General features: G+C 38.5%; 1 protein-coding gene across 4 annotated transcripts in view; it reads left to right on the top strand.

Moving 5' to 3' along the window:
• Positions 1 to 20,559, top strand: part of ECPAS (Ecm29 proteasome adaptor and scaffold) — a 90,320-nt gene that overhangs the window by 25,967 nt on the left and 43,794 nt on the right. For all 4 annotated transcript variants that reach the window (XM_032478172.1, XM_032478176.1, XM_032478174.1 and 1 more), the window contains 7 exons: positions 4,977 to 5,093; positions 6,633 to 6,751; positions 7,872 to 8,021; positions 10,641 to 10,809; positions 13,397 to 13,536; positions 16,229 to 16,310; positions 18,545 to 18,664. In XM_032478172.1, coding sequence (XP_032334063.1) covers positions 4,977 to 5,093; positions 6,633 to 6,751; positions 7,872 to 8,021; positions 10,641 to 10,809; positions 13,397 to 13,536; positions 16,229 to 16,310; positions 18,545 to 18,664 — 897 coding nt within the window. The remainder of the gene's footprint in view (positions 1 to 4,976; positions 5,094 to 6,632; positions 6,752 to 7,871; positions 8,022 to 10,640; positions 10,810 to 13,396; positions 13,537 to 16,228; positions 16,311 to 18,544; positions 18,665 to 20,559) is intronic.

Raw genomic sequence — 20,559 nt, 5'->3', positions numbered from 1 at the left:
AACTATTGTTAGGATTCTAAGCAATTTTCTTTTTTCAGTTTTCTTAGTTACCCTTGTTCTGTCTCTGCCTCCCCACTCTCCACTATGTTCTCCAAGGTATTTTTTGTAAATAAAAATATATGTGTTAAAGAGCTTTTCCAAAGAAGGCCCAGCTTCTTATCTGTTTTTCAAGCCATAGAATTTTGGAAAAAATGTTTCATTTTTATACTTCACTGCTTGACATGTCACTTTTGGGAAAGTGTACAGATTTGAAAAAGGACATGTGGAGCTTGTTCCCTAGAAATTTTCTTTAGATTTTCTTCTCATATTCCAAATAATGCTGAGTTGGATCCATTGGTGAATTTTCCTAACCTTTTTACAAAAAGCTTGAAGAAAATATACAAAAATGTGTTTACTTTGAGTGATGAAGTAGTACAGGTGATTAAAAAAAAAACCCTTTTGAATCCTGTGGAATGTTGTGCAACTATTACAAAGAATAAGTTATGTTTGTATTAAGAAGCTTCTATGTTTTTAACTGGAAACAAAAGTGAATTCTGTGCTAATGTGAATAATACATAGCTCATTTTTGTGAAAAATAAATACAAAATCTAAAGATGTAAATATGTTTGTAGAACTTTTTGTGAATACAGGGAAAGATGTGAGGATGAGCACCAGACTATTAATTCTGGTGTCTTCATGTGGTTGTGAATGGATGAGGGAAAAGGCAATTATGGTTTTTCACTTGGGGCTTGATGTATGTTTCCCTTTTATTTGTTCTGAAGTACAGCTATCTGGTCAAACTTTTTTTTTTTTTTTAATTTGAAGTATAACTATCTGGTCAGACTTTTGTGATTTGTGCACTCATGTGCTCATACTAATACCTCTTGCAAATAGAATCAATGTAACAATTGGAGTTTTGGTTATTATGTAGTTAATAAAATATAGGTTATAGATAATGATCACAAATCTAGAATACACTTACCATTATTGGACCTTTTTCTTTTTCTACCACATAAAATAAGTCTGTCATAAAGGCAGAGTATCTTTTTTTTTATTTTTTTAACATTTTTTATTGATTTATAATCATTTTACAATGTTGTGTCAAATTCCAGTGTAGAGCACAATTTTTCAGTTATACATGAACATATATATATTCATTGTCACATTTTTTTCTCTGTGAGCTACCATAAGATCTTGTGTATATTTCCCTGTGCTATACAGTATAATCTTGTTTATCTATTCTACAATTTTGAAATCCTGTCTATCCCTTCCTACCCCCTACCCCCTTGGCAACCACAAGTCTGTATTCTATGTCTGTGAGTCTGTTTCTGTTCTGTATTTATGCTTGTTTTTTTTTTAGATTCCACATATGAGTGATCTCATATGGTATTTTTCTCTTTCTGGCTTACTTCACTTAGAATGACATTCTCCAGGAGCATTCATGTTGCTGCAAATGGCGTTATGTTGTTGGTTTTTATGGCTGAGTAGTATTCCATTGTATAAATATACCACCACTTCTTTATCCAGTCATCTGTTGATGGACATTTAGGCTGTTTCCATGTCTTGGCTATTGTAAATAGTGCTGCTATGAACATTGGGGTGCAGGTGTCTTCCTGAAGTAGGGTTCCTTCTGGATATAAGCCCAGGAGCGGGATTCCTGGGTCATATGGTAAGTCTATTCCTAGTCTTTTGAGGAATCTCCATACTGTTTTCCACAGTGGCTGCACCAAACTGCATTCCCACCAGCGGTGAAGGAGGGTTCCCCTTTCTCCACATCCCCTCCAGCATTTGTCATTTGTGGATTTTTGAATGATGGCCATTCTGACTGGTGTGAGGTGATACCTCATTGTAGTTTTGATTTGCATTTCTCTGATGATTTGTGATATTGAGCATTTTTTCATGTGCCTATTGATCATTTGTATGTCTTCCTTGGAGACATACTTGGAGACATCTTTTAATAAAATCTTGTGTATGAGTAATTTCAATATGTGAAATTTTGTAGTCAGTGAAACTAGGAATTAATTTTATATTGACTTTCAGTTATTTTATTTTAGGGTTCCTATCAATTTCATAGTGAATCTTAAATTTAACCAGGATATCCTGTAAGGTAACTGGTAATTTCTGGATAAACTGGATGAAAGAGAAATAAGTTTTATATTTCTGCTGATGTCATTATACAGTACATTTCCTGTTCTAAGGAAAATGAGATATGTTATGTAGAATTCTATTTCACAGCGAACCTTGTATGTTTAGACTTCTTAGAAAAGCTAAAACTGAGAGACTGACCACACCAGGTGTTGACGAGGGTGTGGAGCAACTGGTGCTTTCAGAGACTGCTGGTAGGAGAGTACATTAGGGTAACCGCTTTGGAAAACTGTTTGGAAATATCTTAAGGCTTATATGCATACTTCACGACCAAGCATTTCCAGCCCCGGGTTTATATACGGTAGAAGTATGTATACATGTGCACCAAAAGACAGAGCTAAGAATTTTCATAGCAGTGTTATTCATGATGCCCCAAACTGGAAATAATCTAATGTTTATCATGATGTAGGAGAATGGATAAACCCTGGTTTTTTTCCTACAAGAGCAGTTGAAAGTAAACTACTGCTGTAAGCAGCAACATGGATGAATTTCAGCTATAATGTAGAATGAAAAATGAGTTCATCCTGTTTGTTGCATTTATATAAATTTAAAGATGCTGTTAGAAGTCAGGGAGAGGGGTTGGGGAGAGGGGTGCAGGGCCTTTGTGCTTCTGGAGTCACAAGGGTGGGTTTACTTTGTGAGAATTTATTAAGCTGTACACTCTCATTTGTGCACTTCAGCTATATGTTATACTTTAATTGAAAAGTTTATTAATGAATAAATGAATATAAATGAATTAGCAATAAGGAGAACTGATTGGGACAGAATCTGTTATACCTGAGGCTGGTGATTCTGTAGGCTCACTGACAGAGGTTAGCTCTTATCAGTTTAGTCAGGGAGAAGATTTAGCAGATTCCTTGTTTTTTATGGGTTTACAAAGGATTCCAGGCAGTGGATAACCACATGCAGGCAATGAATCAATATTTACGGTGATAAAATACTGCTAGAAGAAAATTGAGTAGTTAATGCAGTTAAATTTTTTACAAAATTGTCATGAAAAAGAAAGTATGTAGTTGTGGGCATGATTGTCTATTACCATCAATAATGATTTTCCACAGGGTTCTGGGAATCAGCCTAGAATAGATCGACTTAAGAGGTTTGGTTCCTTCAGCCTGGCTCCTCCTGATTCTTTCCTGTTGTCCTGCTGAACCCCAGGTCTGGACGGGCAGGAGGCTGGATGAAGTATGCGTGGTCACGCGAGTCTCTGGGTCTCTCTGTTAGCTGTCGGGTTCCAGGGATGTCTCACAGTGACAGACACTTTAGATGAATTGAGCTTAACTATCAGTGTCTGATAAGGTTAAAAACATGGATCCTGGAGTCAGATCTGCCTCTGCTGCTTGCTGGCTCGGTGGCCTTGGACAAGTTACTTCACTTCCTGAGCCTCTGCTTCCTCCCAGGTAAAATGGGAATGGCGGTACCACTTCTCCAGATATTGTGAGAATCAGATGAGATGAGGAATGCAGAGTGCTGTTCTGCGTGGAAACTGCTTGATGAATGTCAGTTATTTCATGATTATTATCATTCATTTAACAAACATTGATTGTTAGATTTGTTGTTATTCTTAAGATACACTGATTTCATTATAGCTGTAGACAGCTTTGAACTTCAGCTGTGAACATCCCTACAGCTCTTCATAACACTTGCTTTGAAGCTACAGTGCAAATTTCAGAAGTGGTGGAGAACAGTGGAACCATGGCCCTTTGGAATAGTCACTTTAAATTCTTGAGTCTTAGGTGAGGCTTTCTAAAAATCTTATTTCTCAGTGTTCTTCTCTTAGCAAGATAGTCCTACTTTTATAGTGAGATTGGGGCCATTTGACATGAGCCTCTGTAGCTTCCTTTTGACCCGTGGGAATTGTGGACTTCTCCATCTGTTTCTGTTGCCTTTTCCCACTTAAAGGAGAGGAAACTTATTACTGACTTAAAACTCTTTAGTAGAATCAGATGATCTTCAGAATAAAGTAAAAGTTCCTCAGCTTTTTACCCAAATCCAATCATCACCTGGGCCCTGCTTTTATCTCTCAGCACTCTGTGTTTCACTATAGACCTCTTAAACCTTCTTCCAGCTGATTTTCTGCTTGGAACTTCGTCTGCTCTTCAGGACTTTGGTTGCTATCACTTTCTCCCTGAAGTCATCCTTGATGTTGGCAGATACTTTTTCTTCTTAAAACTCACAGTACCTTGAGTGTTTCTCTTTCTGTAGTATTCATGGTGTGTTTTCATTAGTTTGGGCTGCTGTAACAGAATACCATAGACTGGATGACTTAAACACTTATTTCTCACAGTTCTGGAGGCTGGAAGTCCAAGGTGAGGGTGCCAGCAGGGTCTGGTTTTTCACTGGGAACTTCATGGTTTTCAGAGGGCAGCCTTCTTTCTGTATCCTCAGATGGCAGAGAGAGAAAGAACTCTGATCCTTCATCCCCTACTAAGGACACCTATGTCATCATGAGGTGCTCCACCCCCATGACCTCATCCAAACTTAATTACCTCCCCAAACCATCACACTGGGGATCAGAGCTTTAACGTACGAATTTTGGGGAGACCCACGTCAGTCAGTAGCATGGTGTGTTGCAGTCACTTGTTCACAGCTCTTCTGGGAGACTGTGCCTCAGTATAGGCCCATCTGGGATCTCAACTTTAAAGGACATCATAAAAATAAATTCACCAGCAATATTCTGATGCATGGATTCTTGGGGATAGCTTTTTGGAACCAGACTCTGATATTGTATATCCCCTATCTGGATGTCAAATTTATATCCTTTAAGAGAACAAAGTAGCTACTATTCATTAAGTAATATCTGAGAAATGCATTTGTTTTTAAGGTCTGATCAACAATATCTTCCTGTATTTTAGGTAATGGAACTGTTGGTCCATCTGAATAAACGTATAAAAAGCCGCCCCAAAATACAGCTCCCAGTAGAGACTCTGTTGGTTCAGTACCAGGACCCTGCTGCAGTTTCCTTTGTCACGGTGAGTTTTATCTTGGAGTATTTTCTGACTTACAGTAAGTTTTCTTTCATGATGTTTATTAGATGTCATCAGTCTATCGACCAGCCTAGAATTTCACCTTAGACTGTTTCTAAATGAAGCATGAGATGTTTTTCTTCACATGGACACACTGTTTTTCCACTGAGTGTTAATCTGGAAGGAGTGGTAGGAACAGATAACGTGTGACCGTCCACACAGGGCAAAGGAATGTTGGTGTAATGACTTGTCAGGTATGTTGATGTATAAAAGAATGCTTGATTCTTAGTAAAAGATTTAGCGGTCAGTTGGAATAGAAAGAGAAGGGTTACATAGCATAGGCCTGAAGAAAGGATGATAGAAGAAGAAAAAATGGTAAGAGATAGGAAGGCTGAATGAAAAAAACAATGTTTCTGATGTGTATATATATATACACACACACACACACAGTATACATTGAGGATGGTATTCTTTTTAAATAAGTGGAGTCAACTGTGGCTGGTAAGAAATATTCCTATTAGATGTTCTCTTCATGAAAATTAAATGTAAAAAATGTTGACGCTGTGTGATGACAGAGATGTTCTCTTCCTGACCCTCATGGTTTCTAGCATCGGGGCAGAATCTGTTGCATCTTGTCTAACGTCTGGGTTCCAAACCTTTGGAGCCACCTACTGGTCCAGACGTCTTGTCTGTGCCTGCTCTGGACATACAGTAGCTCTGTTACACATGTTCCTTCCGCTTAGCGAACAGAAACAGTGTGTACCAATAAAATTGCCAAATAGAATGTCTTTAAGACAATAATTTTATGAAGTCTGTTCTAAAGTGAAGAATTCTTCAGAAAAGCAAATCTTTATCTTATGCATAAATCCAGACTTGCATTTGTGGGTTTGCTTAAAACGAGGCATTCACGTGGGTTTCCGTGATGCGCCGACGGCGCTCAGCTTCCCTCGCCTCACCGTCCGTTGTTCAGTTCTTGGAGTGAGGACCCAGAGTGCTGCCATCCGCTGAGCGTACTTTACTCATTGACCGCTTGGGAAACGGCAGCCTAGGATTTAAGATGCGACCTCGTCTTAGCTTGAAAGGGTTAATGCATCAGACTGGGAGATCTGATGCTGATGGGCAGAATTGTAGGTTTAGGCAGATCAGATGAGTACTTTTTCCTTTTCAGTGAAAAGTAATTGCACATATGAGTACTTAATTTTTTCCTGCAGCTTTATCGAGGCATAATTGACGAACAGACTCGTCTATATTTGAAGTGTGCAGTGTGATGATTTGATAACATGTAAGTGCTTTAGACTAGGTCATCCTCCCTCATACGAAGCCCGTCTAAAAGCATGTGTTCTGAGTAAGCAGGGCTGAGTAAGCGGAATTATTCTTCCTGCGGTAGAATAGTTGGTCAGGCTGTAACCAACAGGTGATAAACACGTGGAAGGAGGGTGCAGTTTCTTTGTTATAACGTAACTGCCTAAGTTATCAATCAAACGATTTTGTTGAAATCCTAGAGTATTTCCTTCGTGCTAACTTGCTTTTCTCTCGTTGCATTAGAATTTTACTATAATTTATGTTAAGATGGGCTATCCTCGCCTACCTGTGGAAAAACAGTGTGAGCTGGCTCCCACGCTTCTCACTGCCATGGAAGGGAAGCCGCAGCCGCAGCAGGACAGGTATGCGTTCCTCAGTCACCTTATTTCCCACCTGCGCGAGTCAGCAGCTGCCACTCAAAACAGGTCCACACGCTGGTTTCACTGGGGCAGATGCTAAGGCTTGCGTTGAGCTCTTCGAGCTGATGGTTCTGTGTTAACCTCAACATTACTGTTTTGTTTATGCTGTTATAAAATTTCTTGTTGTGAGCGTGTAGGAAAATGTGCAGAACTTAGATTTTTTTCTCAATCTAAATGCATTTTTATTTTGGTCAGTTATTTTGAAGCAACTGATGTTCTGCAACTGCAAACAGTTATAAAATGCTTTTCCTCAAACATTCCTGTCTTGGAGGTTATAAAGTTTCAGAGCAGTTTTCTTAAAGAACTGATTGCTCCTTTGTGTTCATATGGGAATCAGAGAAGCAAAAAGTTTTAGACTATCATCTTTAGCCTCTAGGCTTACCCCAAAAGTTCTGTATCATAGCCTTGTGGTGGTGAGAGTGATGAAGAGTGCAGAAATCGTGGAAGAAAGATGGAGTTAAGTCATGTTTTTACTTCACTTTTTAGAACATGTACATTTCTAAAAGACTATAATACTGATATTTACAGGTAAAATTAACAGACATTATAAACACTATGTGAAATTGTTTTCATGTGTTTTCATAGCAGAAGGTTTAGTGAAAGCAGGCATTACTGAAGCTGTGTTGCTTAAATTCACACAGTGGAAACTTAATGTTATATTCCAAATATTGACATGATTGATGTTTAATTTCTTTTGATTTAGAATGACTTTATTTTAATTAAATGTGGAAAGGAAAAAGTTTATTGAAAGGACATGTTGAACTTTGGCTAAGGTTTAATATTAAATCTCTTGTGGTAATAGATATTAACACCGAGCCCATATTTTCAGCTGTTTTTGGCTAAATGTCACTTATCACTCAGCATACTGAGCTCTCAGTAAGAAAGAAATCTAGGCCAGTTCCTAGGTTAGGACTTCGTAAATTAGTGGTGTTGATGATGAATGGCCCTTGCTACAGTTGCCACTTTTTGTTATGTGATTTTTTTTGTTTTGTTTTGTCTGTTCTTTGCATGTATAAAAACCTTATTTTTTAAATAGTTGCAATAAATGTAATTATCTTTTCAGCTTAATGCATCTTTTAATACCAACCCTTTTTCACATGAAATACCCTGTTGAATCATCGAAATCAGCTTCTCCGTTTAATCTTGCTGAGAAACCAAAGACAGTGCAGCTACTTTTGGACTTCATGCTAGATGTCCTTCTGATGCCTTATGGGTAAGTTAAAAAAAAAAAATCGAAACAAAGCAACCTTGTTCTTGACTGCTTTTACTGTGCGGAGTCAAGTACTGTTTTCAGTGATTCGCCTTTCACTAGAAAGTGAATGTGTCTCTGGTTTGTTTGGCCACGGCCCTGACCTTTTCTAGACTCCAGCCCGACTGGTTTTGACCTTAGAGGTGTGGGGCTGCTGTGTGATTTCAGACTTGATCTGTCCAAGCTGAAATCAGTCTTGCCCCCTAAAAATCGTTCCCCTTCTTCAATTACCATCAGCGCTGTGGTGGTTATCTTAGCCGTGCACGCATACAGCTATAAATTGCCTCCCTCTTTGCTCTTCCTTATTGCTGCCATGTCAGTTCCATGATACCTCCTGCCTCCTCCATGAAGTGTCAGGAAACCATTCCCACCGCTGCCATCTAGTTTTGGCTCTTTTCAGCTCTTGTCACGACTTTCTCACCAGCTGCTCTTCAAAACTGTTTACACTGCCACAGAGTTTCCTGGTTTTTAAAATGTAGAACTTACTGAGTCACGCCTTAAAATCCTTGAGCTGTTATTTTTCAGGCATTACATGCACTCATGCATTTCGTGTACTCTGTATCTCCTTGTCTAAGGGAATACAGTTCTCTCTGCTTAGTATGCTTCCCTGTCAAAAAAAGAAGGGAGAAGGAGAGAAAGAAATGCTGAAAGAAAGAAAACAACGAGAAACACAGCCAGAAAAACCACTTTGAAAAGCAATCACAAACTAGCTTCAAGTCAGCTGTGTTGTCTCTGACGTGAATTCCTTGCCCTAGGGACAGGACACTCTTCCCTCATCCTCATAACGCTGAAGTCCCGTCTCTGTTGCCACTTAGTGTTTTTATTGCGTTGTTGTCCTGTCCCTCTTCCCTAGACTGGGAGCTCTTTGAAGTCAAGAGCCGTTGAGTCTTGCTCTGGTCCCTTGCTCTGGTGCCCATGTTGAGATTTGCTTCCAGCCTACTCGTTTTCTAGGTTGTCCTGCTGCCAGAGGTGCTTCTCTAAAACACTGCTTCCATCATGTTTCTTCCCTGGTCAGAGAGGTAATATACACTCTAAGCCTGGCATGTGGGGCCCCGTATCGTCTGTCCCTCAGTCCAGCCACAAGAGAGTGCACGCTGTGTGATTTCTTCCCTCTCCAGTTGGCTCTCCTCCCACCCCTCTAACCTGGTGGCTTTATGTTCTGGACCTTCCACCACTGCTGCCTGTTCCCTGCTTCCACTGCCTGTCACATCATTTATTTCCCTGCAGTTTCTTTGCCGTCTGGTCACACGTGTGCTTTTCCATGTGTTGGGCTGTTACTCTCAGCTTGCTCCGTGTGGCAGAGACTCAGTCTTACACCTCCTGGTGTTCCCCTCTCCTGTGCTCATTAGGATGGTGTTTTGCACAGTGTTAGCTCCTCAGTAATTATTGATTGATTTACTTTCTGCTACCAGGCTTGCTATAACTTAGAAATAAATGAAAACCTCCTTTCATAATTGTTAAATCAGGAGGCAGCCAGAACTGGCAGGTGATGATGGCTTTGGTAATTTAACTTTGAAATCCAAATTTAACTTGGGCACAGAGTGTACCGAAGCCAGTGATTCCTCACATTTTTCTTACCAGTCAGAATTTGCCTTGTTTATATAAAAAAATTAAAGTGATTCTTTAACAGGTTTTTTTTTTTAAATAGATGAATTTAGGAGTTGAATGGATATGTACCTATAGTAATGTGGAATAATTTCCTGCACCATTTGGCTCCAAGTGTTTTCTTTAACTTTTATTATAATGGGTATTTTATTTTAGTATCTAGTCTGACAATTTGTCAGCATAGAATTTTAGAATTATAAATATTAACTTGAGTTAATATTTATATCAAAATTTTCATTTTGTAGATGAGGATTACTACTTAATTGGTTCAAAATGAATTTGCCAGAAATCTTATTTTTAATCTATGGAAGCTAAAAATGAAATAGGATGGTAAATTAATGTTAGCTGCAAAGTTGTGTGCTTTGAACATATAATGGGAAAAGCTGATTCTTACTATGATTTTTCCTCTTGGGTACTTTAGAATTTTTTTCATTTTGGGGACATAATGTGCTTGTGTGGTAAGTGGTTTGGAGGTTTCAGTGGGTTTTCTAATGCAGGGATAGAAGGAGTTCAAGGAGAATTGAAGGTGAATTACACCTTAACAGAAACTGGGAATGATTATAAAAATGTTCTCTGCTTTGGATATAGAACAATTTTTTTAAACTTCCATTACAGTCAACAAACCTTTCTCTGTATTTGTCAACTAAAAATTCAAAATGTAGCAGGTCCATAGCAGCTTTTAGAACAATTATTCATAGACTGAGAGTGAACAAAGTATTTCTATTCATTGTTGGCAACTATTACAGTGTATTTGTAACCAGGTTGAGCAGATGTACTCTGATGGTTAATGTGCTGAAGATGTAGATAGCTTTTGTAGATAGCTTTAAATTTTTTCTCTGTGATGAAATTCTAATTTCCAATGTTTATTCTTCCAGAAAAAAAAAATCTGTGGGAGGAAAGTATATAGTTGAATGCATGCTATATGCATGTGTAAGTATGTGTTTTTGGAGAGGGGTTAAATTTCTATTTCTTTTCCAGATACGTGTTAAATGAATCCCAGAGTCGCCAAAATTCATCTTCAGCACAGGGTTCCTCTTCAAATAGTGGGGGAGGTTCTGGTATACCGCAGCCTCCCCCAGGAATGAGCTTTTACGCAGCTAAACGAGTCATCGGTGATAACCCGTGGACACCTGAACAGCTGGAACAGGTATCGCCCTGCTGTTCATACGGAACTTGACCTGGTCCTCTGCCCCTGTGAGGTCCGGGGGCGTGTGTGACAGGGTTCCAGGGTGCTCAGGCTCTGATGAAATCGGTTGGAAAGGAGTGGTTGGTGTAGTGTGTTCTCATCGTTGTGTCAGTTTTCTGTTAGAGCCCCAGGGAACGGGAGGAGTGGGAAGAGCTCTGCAGCTTTTCTCGTGTTGCTTGCATATTTCAACTCTAAAATACGTCCCGCTTGCAAGTTGAATATATTTCACTTCTTTCATTTTAGTTTTTAATTAATTATAGGTTTAATGATTATCTAGCTACCTTGGTGCAGGCAGTTAAAATACAATTTGTCTTACATTATGCAGCTTCTTAGGGCTGTACATTTTGTGTAAAGTGAGGAACTCCTGCACTCACCAGTGACCCTACAGGGGAAAGGCGTGACGCCCTTTTGTTTTCTTCCCAGGCATTGGAAGATTGGCATTAAGAACTTTACTCTGGATTTAAACAGGACACAGATGTTTTCTGAGCAGCTTTTAAAAAAGGCTGGTGCTCTGCAGAGAAGGTGCCTCACTGTGTCTGTCACCAGGCACCTCAGGGAGGAACAGATGAGATCAGTGTGTAATTATTTTGGAATTCAGTCAACACGGATTAGTCTTCCGAGCCTTCCTGTACCTCTCCATGAGTCTAGATGGTTTGATCATTTTTCTTTTTGACAATGTAAGTGACCACTGATCAAAACAGTGTTCCCAGGAGAGGGAAAAAGGCAAGTGGGCATTCTTGCCACTCACAGATTTATAGATGATTCGTTCAGCGAGGGTTCGATTTGTTTAGATTAACTTCTTGATGTTTTGTAGATCTTTTTCCTTCTTAAACCGTGATGTAAGTAAGAAAGAAAGGTAAATAGTCACAGAAGCTGTGTGATCTGTGTGACAGGCACTGGACTGAATACTTTGAGTGCTTTATGCCATTTAATCCTCACAGCAACCCAGTCAGGTATAGAAGTTGTTAGTTGCATTTTGTAAAAGGAACTGAGGTTTTGAGATTCACCACAATCTCACTCCTAGAACTAGGCTTTAAATCTAGGTCTCTCTGAGGGCTAAAACTGTAAGTGCTGGAGAATAATTGTTATCATTAAATTGTAATCTTAGTGGGTCATTATTTGCTAGTTTTTAAGGGCCTCTGTATGCCTTTTGTCAGTTTTGTGATCTAGTGTTGAATAGTTTAGTTTCCAGGATGAAAGCTGATTTCCTTTAATTCTTAAATCTTTTGTTTTACATTTTTCCTTCAAGATTAAACAGCTTTTTTGTTTTTAGTGACAAAGTTAATGATAATGTAAATATTTAAGTAGTGCAGAACATTAAAGTGAGAAATTAAAAATCACCTGGAACCCTGCCATCCTAGTTTGTCGCTTATCTGCAGCCTGCTCTGTGTGTACGTGTGTGCACCCAAGTGCAGTTTTACACTGTGCACTTTCACATACCATGTGATACATTGTTTGAAGTTCATTTTTTTCGGTTAACAGTATACCAGGTTTTTAAATACTGTCATCCTTTTAGCGTCTGTATAAAATTTAACTATGTGTAAACAACATTGTATTTTTTAAACTAGTCTCCTATTAATGGACATTGGTATTGCTTTCAGTTTCGTTTGCACATTTTTTTGTTTGTATCTTTGTGTAGTTGACTTCCATAACTACTTTTTGTGGCTGCAGTAAGTGAGTCTTCTCTGTTGTAGCTCTTGGTGCAAGTCAGTTATGTTGAACAAGGGGAAGACAGGTAGGCATTTTCATGATCTGTTTATCTACCTTTTTAAATTGCATCCTTTATCATTTAGTAATTGTGAACTTTATTAATCCTAATTTATATACGTGAGAACTATTAGGTAACTGATGTTTAAAGGTGAAGTTTTATTTTTCAGGTAATGTTTATTCTGAAAGAGTTATTTGTGATGAAATTCATAGCTCCTTCACATTGCATGAAGTTCTAAGCAGACTCTCTCTTCAGCCTGTGTTCCATTTTAGCCCATTAGATTGAATACTGTTTGATTATAATTTCACTTGCATTGTATGTTTGAAATCATACTGTTCTCAGTATTGAGGACAGAACTAGCATGTTAACACTAGAGTGGAGCTCCATGGAACGTGAGGTTAGTTCTTTTTGAGCTGTCAGAACAATCCATGGAGCACTAGCCTCCTAATGTGCCACACTCGTACCTGGAGGCTCCAGCTTGGGACTTCGTCATCCTAGGAAGGCTGCGTGTCGCCCTGGCCTCGGAGGCTGAGAGACTTGGGTTTGGATCCTGCTGTCGTCGTTTATTAACTGTGTCTTAAATTTCATAAGCCTTGCCCCCATTTCCTTAAAAATGGGTATAATAATCCTTATCTCATAGATTGTGAGGGTTAAATGAAATCGTGACTATACATGGTTTAGTAGAGTCCCGGCACATTGTGTGCCTGAGTGGGAGTGGCGGCTGGTGTCCTGTTAACCCCTGGTTTACGACCGTGCTCACCAATCCGGTAAACAGACACTTCAGGTTGGTGGTCTTCGTTTCCCTGCTCAGTGTTTTTCCCTCCCTTCATTTATCCACAGTGCAAATTGGGGATCGTGAAATTCATAGAAGCTGAACAGGTGCCTGAGCTGGAAGCTGTTCTCCACCTGGTGATTGCTTCTAGTGACACGCGCCACAGTGTCGCCACCGCGGCAGACCTAGAGCTGAAAAGCAAGCAAAGGTAAACTATTTCCCTTTCACACTGTCCACGTTGAAAAGAGGCTAAGTTTCTTAAAAAACAGCTTGTTCAGCACATATTCGTGCTTGTAGGGTTTTGTGTAATGAGACATTCAGTTTATGAGGCTGTGAAATAGACCTAATTTGTAATAAAGACAGTTTGCTAAAAAGCAGAATTCTGTGTGAGACAAAGGAATGAAAGCTGTTTGGAGCAGCAGTTTAAAGTCAGAATGGGTTAGGAATATTACTGTAAGAATTGAGACCTTTGGCTAGGTAAATGAATTTAAAGAACTGATGTTAAGAAAAATGTCAAAACCCAGAAATTACTTGTTTTTGATTTTTCCTCTATCTCAAACCATTTGAGTTGGCTTTTAATAATGAGTATGTAGATATTATGGTTAATATGAAATGTAGGTCCCATGAAAAGAGATGCTGAATAGGTCTTTACATGGGAGGAAATACAAGTAGTAAATAAGCTCATAGAAAATATTTTATATAAAAAATCTGGTCAATGTAAAATAAAACAATGGTATATCAATTTGCACCCATTGGTAAAAAAATTGTGTGACAGTTGATAATTCCATTTAAGTTTCTGTTGAAACCACTGTTCTTACACTCTTTTGATTGGCACAATAAATTGAAATAATTGTTGAAAGCATGTTGTTGTAGGTAATGAATCATAAAAATATTTACAGTATTTTATCTAAATCTTCTGGGAATGTATCCGGAGAGAATCATTCAAAAGAAGAACAAGGTTTTATTTAGAAAAATTTTACATATTTGTTCATTGTATTGTTTCCTATAGTTGTTTAAAAAAAAACAAAAAGGAAACAAATTCAGATTTCCACAATAGGAAATAGTTAAGTAAATTAATATATGAAATATATCTGCCCAAATAATTATAATAAAGCAACATGTAAATTTCCCCCAAGTAATGGCAGATGAATAAGGAATACAAAATGAGATATGTGTTGATTTAAAGAAATGGCATATGCAAGGACTGAAGAATACATAAAAAATTGAAGATACTTGGTTGAAAAAAAATCAAATTATAGAATAGTTCTTTTTTGAATTTACTTTAATGCTTAATGTAATAAATAACAGGCTAAAAGACAGTGGAATGTTAAGATAATAAAGCTTTATAATAAGTTATGTATTGCAGTTTTCCTTCTCCAAAGAAACCAGTACAAGTAGGTGTAACAGAAGAAGGAAATTAACTTTACTGTATCTTAGTTTGCTTGCTGAACTACAAGCGCACTGTGTCTGTGTGGTGGTTGAAAACAGCCTACCAGAGGGCATGGGATGGGTGTTCAGGACAGGCCTGTTTGTCGTGGAGTTAATTCTGGTCATGCCTCTTGCTGACTGTCTGAATTTGGAAGACTCAGCCTCTCCAGGCCTTGGAATCCGTGAGATGAGAAAGTAACTAGAGTGTACTTAACATCCTCCCCCAGGTCTAACATTCCTTCATGCTGCTTATAACTCCATCTTCCTTGTATCTCCTTCAAGGAATTTATTTGGTTTTGAGTATCAAAAAATCTTCCTTTAAATCTTCTCATTGTGTTTGAACTGGCCCTATTGTTTATGCCATATAAATGGTTTGGATTGTTAGAAATATAAATGTGGTGCTTAATATTTGAATTAGTTTTGATTTGTCTGTTAAGACAAATGTATGCATTTTTCCATAAAAATAATATAACATTGTTAAGAGGGAAAAAGTGAATTGAGAACAATATGTAGACATCTCATTTTGTTAAAGGAAAATCCCCAAATACCTCTTCAAGTGGCGCATGTATGTACTGAACTGTTTCTTTGTCTGTCTACCTGCCGTACCCATCCACATATTCTACACACACGGGAAAGAAGGTTAGAAAAAGATCCACCAGAGTTAGTGGTCACTGAAAAGGAATAGAGAGGGATATGGTGCAGATTACAAAGAATTTTATTTTCTATATTACTCATCTCTGAATTTTCACGAGAAAGAAGATAGTGTGGTTAAATCTCACTAATCAAATGAAATGCAGGATTGCATTATTATTAGGTTCATAAAATAACCTACAGAGGGTGGGTTCCAGTCACTAAACACTGTCTAGTCTAAGTCACCTTATTGTGGGGCCCAGTCAGGAACAAGTCTTAGTAACTAATGGCAGCGTGACTGCTCTGTCCAGTTAGGTGCTCTAACTAACTGCGCGTGTGTGCTGGTAGATAAGAGAGGATGCTGGGAATCACAGCATTAGGGAAACGCGGTGGGCTGCAAGCTTCCTAGGGTTGTGGCTTTGATGTAGACAATGTTTTTTGTCACTTTCCTCATCACTTTTGAATTTCCAAGTGGTTAAAGAGAAGAATCATGGGACTCTGAACAAGTACAGTGTGTCTCTGCTCTGTTGGAACTGCTCCGTGGCATCAGCCCTGAGAGTGGAATGCTATCTGGTTTTCTTGTGCGGAACCAGATTGGGTCATCGGATGCAGGGATGTATTTTACATTGAATCAGGGTGGGATAAGTGACTTTTTTTTTTCTGTTTAAAAACTAACTTTGATAGAAGTTAATCCCTTTCCTTCTCTTCTGTAATGTCAGTTGCACATTTCGTTTGTGTATTTATGTGTTTTCCTTTCATAACACATATTGGGGCTATGATATTTTGAAATGATTGAAGTGGAGAAAAATAATTTTAACAAGCTGTGTTGAAACCTTCTGTAGCTTGATTGACTGGAATAATCCTGCCATCATTAATAAGATGTACAAGGTGTATCTTGGAGACATACCACTGAAGACAAAAGAGGTAGGTGGTTTTGGTTTATTCTCACATCATCACAAAAACTATTTTGCTGACATGAGCTCTGTGTATTTGAACATTTCCTCCTGGTTATTTTGATTTAGGCTGAACCTGTGATATAGGAAATACGAGTTTTAAGCCATACTAGACTAGGTGGATTAAAGTCTCCTGGCAACTTAGTTTATCTGATCTGGTGTTTTCAATCAGATGCTTGTTAAATAAGGATGGTCTAGGTTAGGCATCAGTAAACTTCTGTGAATGTTTTAGGCTTTACTGGCTATTATTGTTCTGAGGCTGCAACTTCTCAACTCTGCCTTAACATGAGAGCAGCCACGGGCAGAACGTACCTGGATGAGCATGGCTGTGTGCCAGTAAGACTATTGATACTGAAATTTGAATTTCATATAATTCTCACAAGATACAATTTTACAAAATGTTATTTTGATTAAAAAAAATCATTTAATAATCATTTGAAAAAACTAATCTTACCTCACAGGTCTTACCAAGACACAGGGTGGGCCAGATTTGGCCCGTGGGCAACAGTTTGTTGACCTTAGTGTAGAATTTAGAGAGTAGGTAGGTTCTTCTGAAGTCTCGAAGTAAGATGTTTGCTAAATAGTGTAAGTCTGTTTAGTGTACTGGGTTAAAAGTGATTCCAAGTCTAAATTCAAACGTGCAAGAATTGCTTGCTTCCTTGCTTCCCAAACCATAAATAGTTGTTTAAAAAAATCGTATTAGCTTCAGTTCGATTAATTTGAGTGTGATATGGCAGAAAGAACAATTAATTGGGAATTGGGATGCCCCTACCCTGGATTCTAGTCCTGAATAGATGCACATAAGTGTACTGGAGAGGAGAGATTTGGTCAATCACAGACTTCTCTGGGCCTCATGTTGTTCATGTAGGAAATGAAGGGGTCGGATTAGATCAGTAGTTCTTAGAGTGTGGTCCATTACGCTTGTCGGATTACAGAGGAACTTTTAGAGGTCCACAAAGGAAAGGAATTTTTTCCTTTTTTTTTTTTTTTCCCACCGTGTTGCTATTTGCATTGATGGTGCAGGAGCAACGGTGGGTGTCAGCTGCTGGAGTCCTAGCACAGATCAAAGCAGTGCCACTGAATAACGCTAACAATCATTCTCTTCTTCACTGTCAGAGCTCATGGTTAGAAAAAAGGAGAGAGACAATAGAATTCAGCTTGAGTATCCTTGATGCAGCAGTAAAAACGTATTTTACCTTAAGAGTAGAGACGCAAGCTCTGGTTATTGATACGAATATTTGGTGTGTATTTTCTCTAAAATGAAAAAATGAGGTGTCAAGTGAAACAATTAGCATGCTCTATTGGCAGCGATGAAGACTGAGCTTTTCAACAAACATTAGAATTTTGGGAAATTTGTGTTCATCACAATGAACTTGACAGCTTGTCAGTACTTACAGATTTTTCTAATGAGATTGGTCATGAGATTAATGTGATATTTCTGTGTGTGTGGCTGTTTTATTTTATAATGAAATATTTGCTTAACTCAGTGAGCCAATATTTTCCAAATGACCTGCAGTGTTACAGAAGCACACAAGGGTAGGAGAGCCATTCAACATGCAAGATAGGCTGGTGGAATTTCAGATAACAAGAGTCTGCAGAAGTTTCATTGCTATGGTTTCAAATCCATTTGGCAACTAACCTCTAGGAAACTGTGGTGTATCAAGTTTTGGTGTAGTGTCAAAGAACAGCCATAATTACCTGATAAGGCTAATAAAATCATCCCCACTTTTCCAGCCACTTATCTGTGTGAAGCTGGGTTTTTTTTCACATACTTGAATCAAAGCAATGTATCACAACATATTAAATGCAGACAAAGATACAAGAATCCAGATTTCTTTTATTAAAGTGAACAGTGAAGAGAGTTACAGAAAATATAAAACAGTACCACTCTCTCAGCACAGTTTTTTGTTTTGGAAAATATACAGGTTTTAATTGTTCTTAAAAATATATTTATGCAGACATATAATGGGTTTAATATTATTTTCAATAAGTACTTAAAAATTTTTCAGTTTTAGTTTCTAATACAGTAAATATTGCTAGGTATTCCAATATAAACAAAAGCTCTTTGGAATCTTTAGTCATTTTTAAGAATGTAAAGGGAACTTGGAACAAAAGTTTGAGACCACTGATTTAGATGATCTTGCAATTTTTTCAATTCACAATAATTTTGAAATGCTAAGTTATAATCAAACGTATTTTCCACAGGGAGCAGTTCTGAAGCCAGAGCTGAAAAGAGACCCAGTCAGTACGAGGGTCAAGTTAAAGATTGTCCCCCACCTCCTTCGTTCTAGACAAGCCGCAGAAACGTTCCCAGCTAACATCCAGGTAACTCATTCTTTTCAGAGAAAAATGGCCTGTTTACAGCTTTTATGTCTGTCTAATTAGAGAAAGAACTGCATTAATGGATAATAAGAGGTAGGTTAATGAGTATAACAAGATTAATGAGATTCCATCTCTTTTCTGTCTGAAGTTTAGCTGCATAAAATACTTACAAATTTTTATTACATGATATTTACTATATATGGTTACTATTCTCCCTAAATATATAGTGATAATCCCTTTCAAGCTAGTGTCTTTCTGTGTGGCTTTTTTTCAAAAGTGGTACTACCAGAAACTTGGTCACTTAAGTGGGAAAATGAGTCATCCTTACCTGGAACCCCTTGTGAAGGCAGTGGCCAAATCCTCTGGACCCTGCCGCCGTGATGTCATCATCTCCCTAACCCTGATGCTGACGTTAGTGGAGATTGTCACTTCTTGTTTTGGTTATCATGGTCGTCCTCCTTGCTTCCCTGCCTCTGGTGCTGCCCACAGCCAGTCTGTTTTCTGTTGCCATGAGAATTATTTTTGCAGTTGGAAATCCTCGTGCTCTGTTAGCGTGGGATACAAGCCCTTCCTCAAAGGCCCTTGCCTTTTATCCAGGTGGTAATCAGCTCAGCTTTGGTGACAGGTTTGAGGATGATTTTATCAGTAGTTACTTGCTTTTGATCTTAAATAAGCCTCAGAGTTTTTCTTGATAATTTTTTCCAAAAAAAATCTGTAAAATGGGTGTAATGAAAGCAACCACCTCATGGCAATGTTGTGGAGACTGAATGGGGTAGCAGATGGGAGCTTTAGAGCGCTGTGATTAGTGCTCATTCAGTTAGGGAGCTCGCAGTCAGTGGTGGAGAGGTGGCAGTGAACTCACCCTTCTGGTCTCTTATCTTGCCCCACCCTTGCCCTGTGCCTTGTGCTCCAACAAGATTGTCGCTCTTTAAGTATGCTGTTCTCATGGCTCTGCCTCCACTCGCACGCACCCTCTGCCTGGCATAGCTCCCCTCCCCTGTAGCCTGGTAAACATCTACTCCTGTTTCAGAATTTGCTCTAGTGTGTTGCCTCCTGTCTGTAATGTCCCTGTTTCCTGCCTCTCCTCTCTTTCTGTCCCAAAGTAAGGACACGCTCCTCTTGCTCACTGTGGTGGACAGACTTCTTCCTGTCTTAGCATCTCTCCCTCTTAGGCTTATTTGTTCAAGTGGCTGCTTCCTCCTTCTTTAGTCCCATTGTCTGGGTGTCTAATATCTGACTGATTTCTAGTACTCCGTGCTGTGTCCATAAACATAAAATAATCACAGAGCTTCTTCCATTTCACTTTCCAGGCACTGTTTCCCTGACAGCATCTTGATAATTTTGGTTTAGAAAATTTGGTTGTAGTAACACTACATTACATAATAAGCAGCTAGAATTTTGGAACTACATATTCATAGACATCCTGTAGGTGTACACTTTATTTGTAGTTATTTATGTTTTCAGAATAAGTCCAGCTAAAATTTTGCACATTCAAAGACAGACTCATTGTTCGTCACCCATGAACGGTCTCCCTTTTCTCATCAGCTTCATTTCACGATGAGATTGTCCTTCTCCAGAGTGGTCCCCACCCCCTCCCTTCTCCACCTCTCTGTCAATCACAGGATTCTTGAAGCCATCGTTCAGATGAGCCTCTTCTTTCCTGATACCAAAACTTTTAACTCAGCACTTCCCCTTGATTTGAATGTACTAAAGCACCCAGCACACAGTTCTTTGCATGTAATATGTGAGCCATGACTTTTATTTTTTTCTCCACAAAACTTTAGTGTTCAAATTAATCCTTTTACTTCTGTCATCTTATCGTAGTATTTGACATAATATAGCATTGTCAGATAGGCTTTCTAAAATAAAATCTTTTCCGAATAATGTAGCACTTGATT

This window comes from Camelus ferus, chromosome 4 (genome assembly GCF_009834535.1).
Source record: "Camelus ferus isolate YT-003-E chromosome 4, BCGSAC_Cfer_1.0, whole genome shotgun sequence".
NCBI lineage: Eukaryota > Metazoa > Chordata > Mammalia > Artiodactyla > Camelidae > Camelus > Camelus ferus.
The sequence above is the reverse complement of the archived record's forward strand: the minus strand, read 5'-3'. Positions and strand labels throughout refer to the sequence as shown.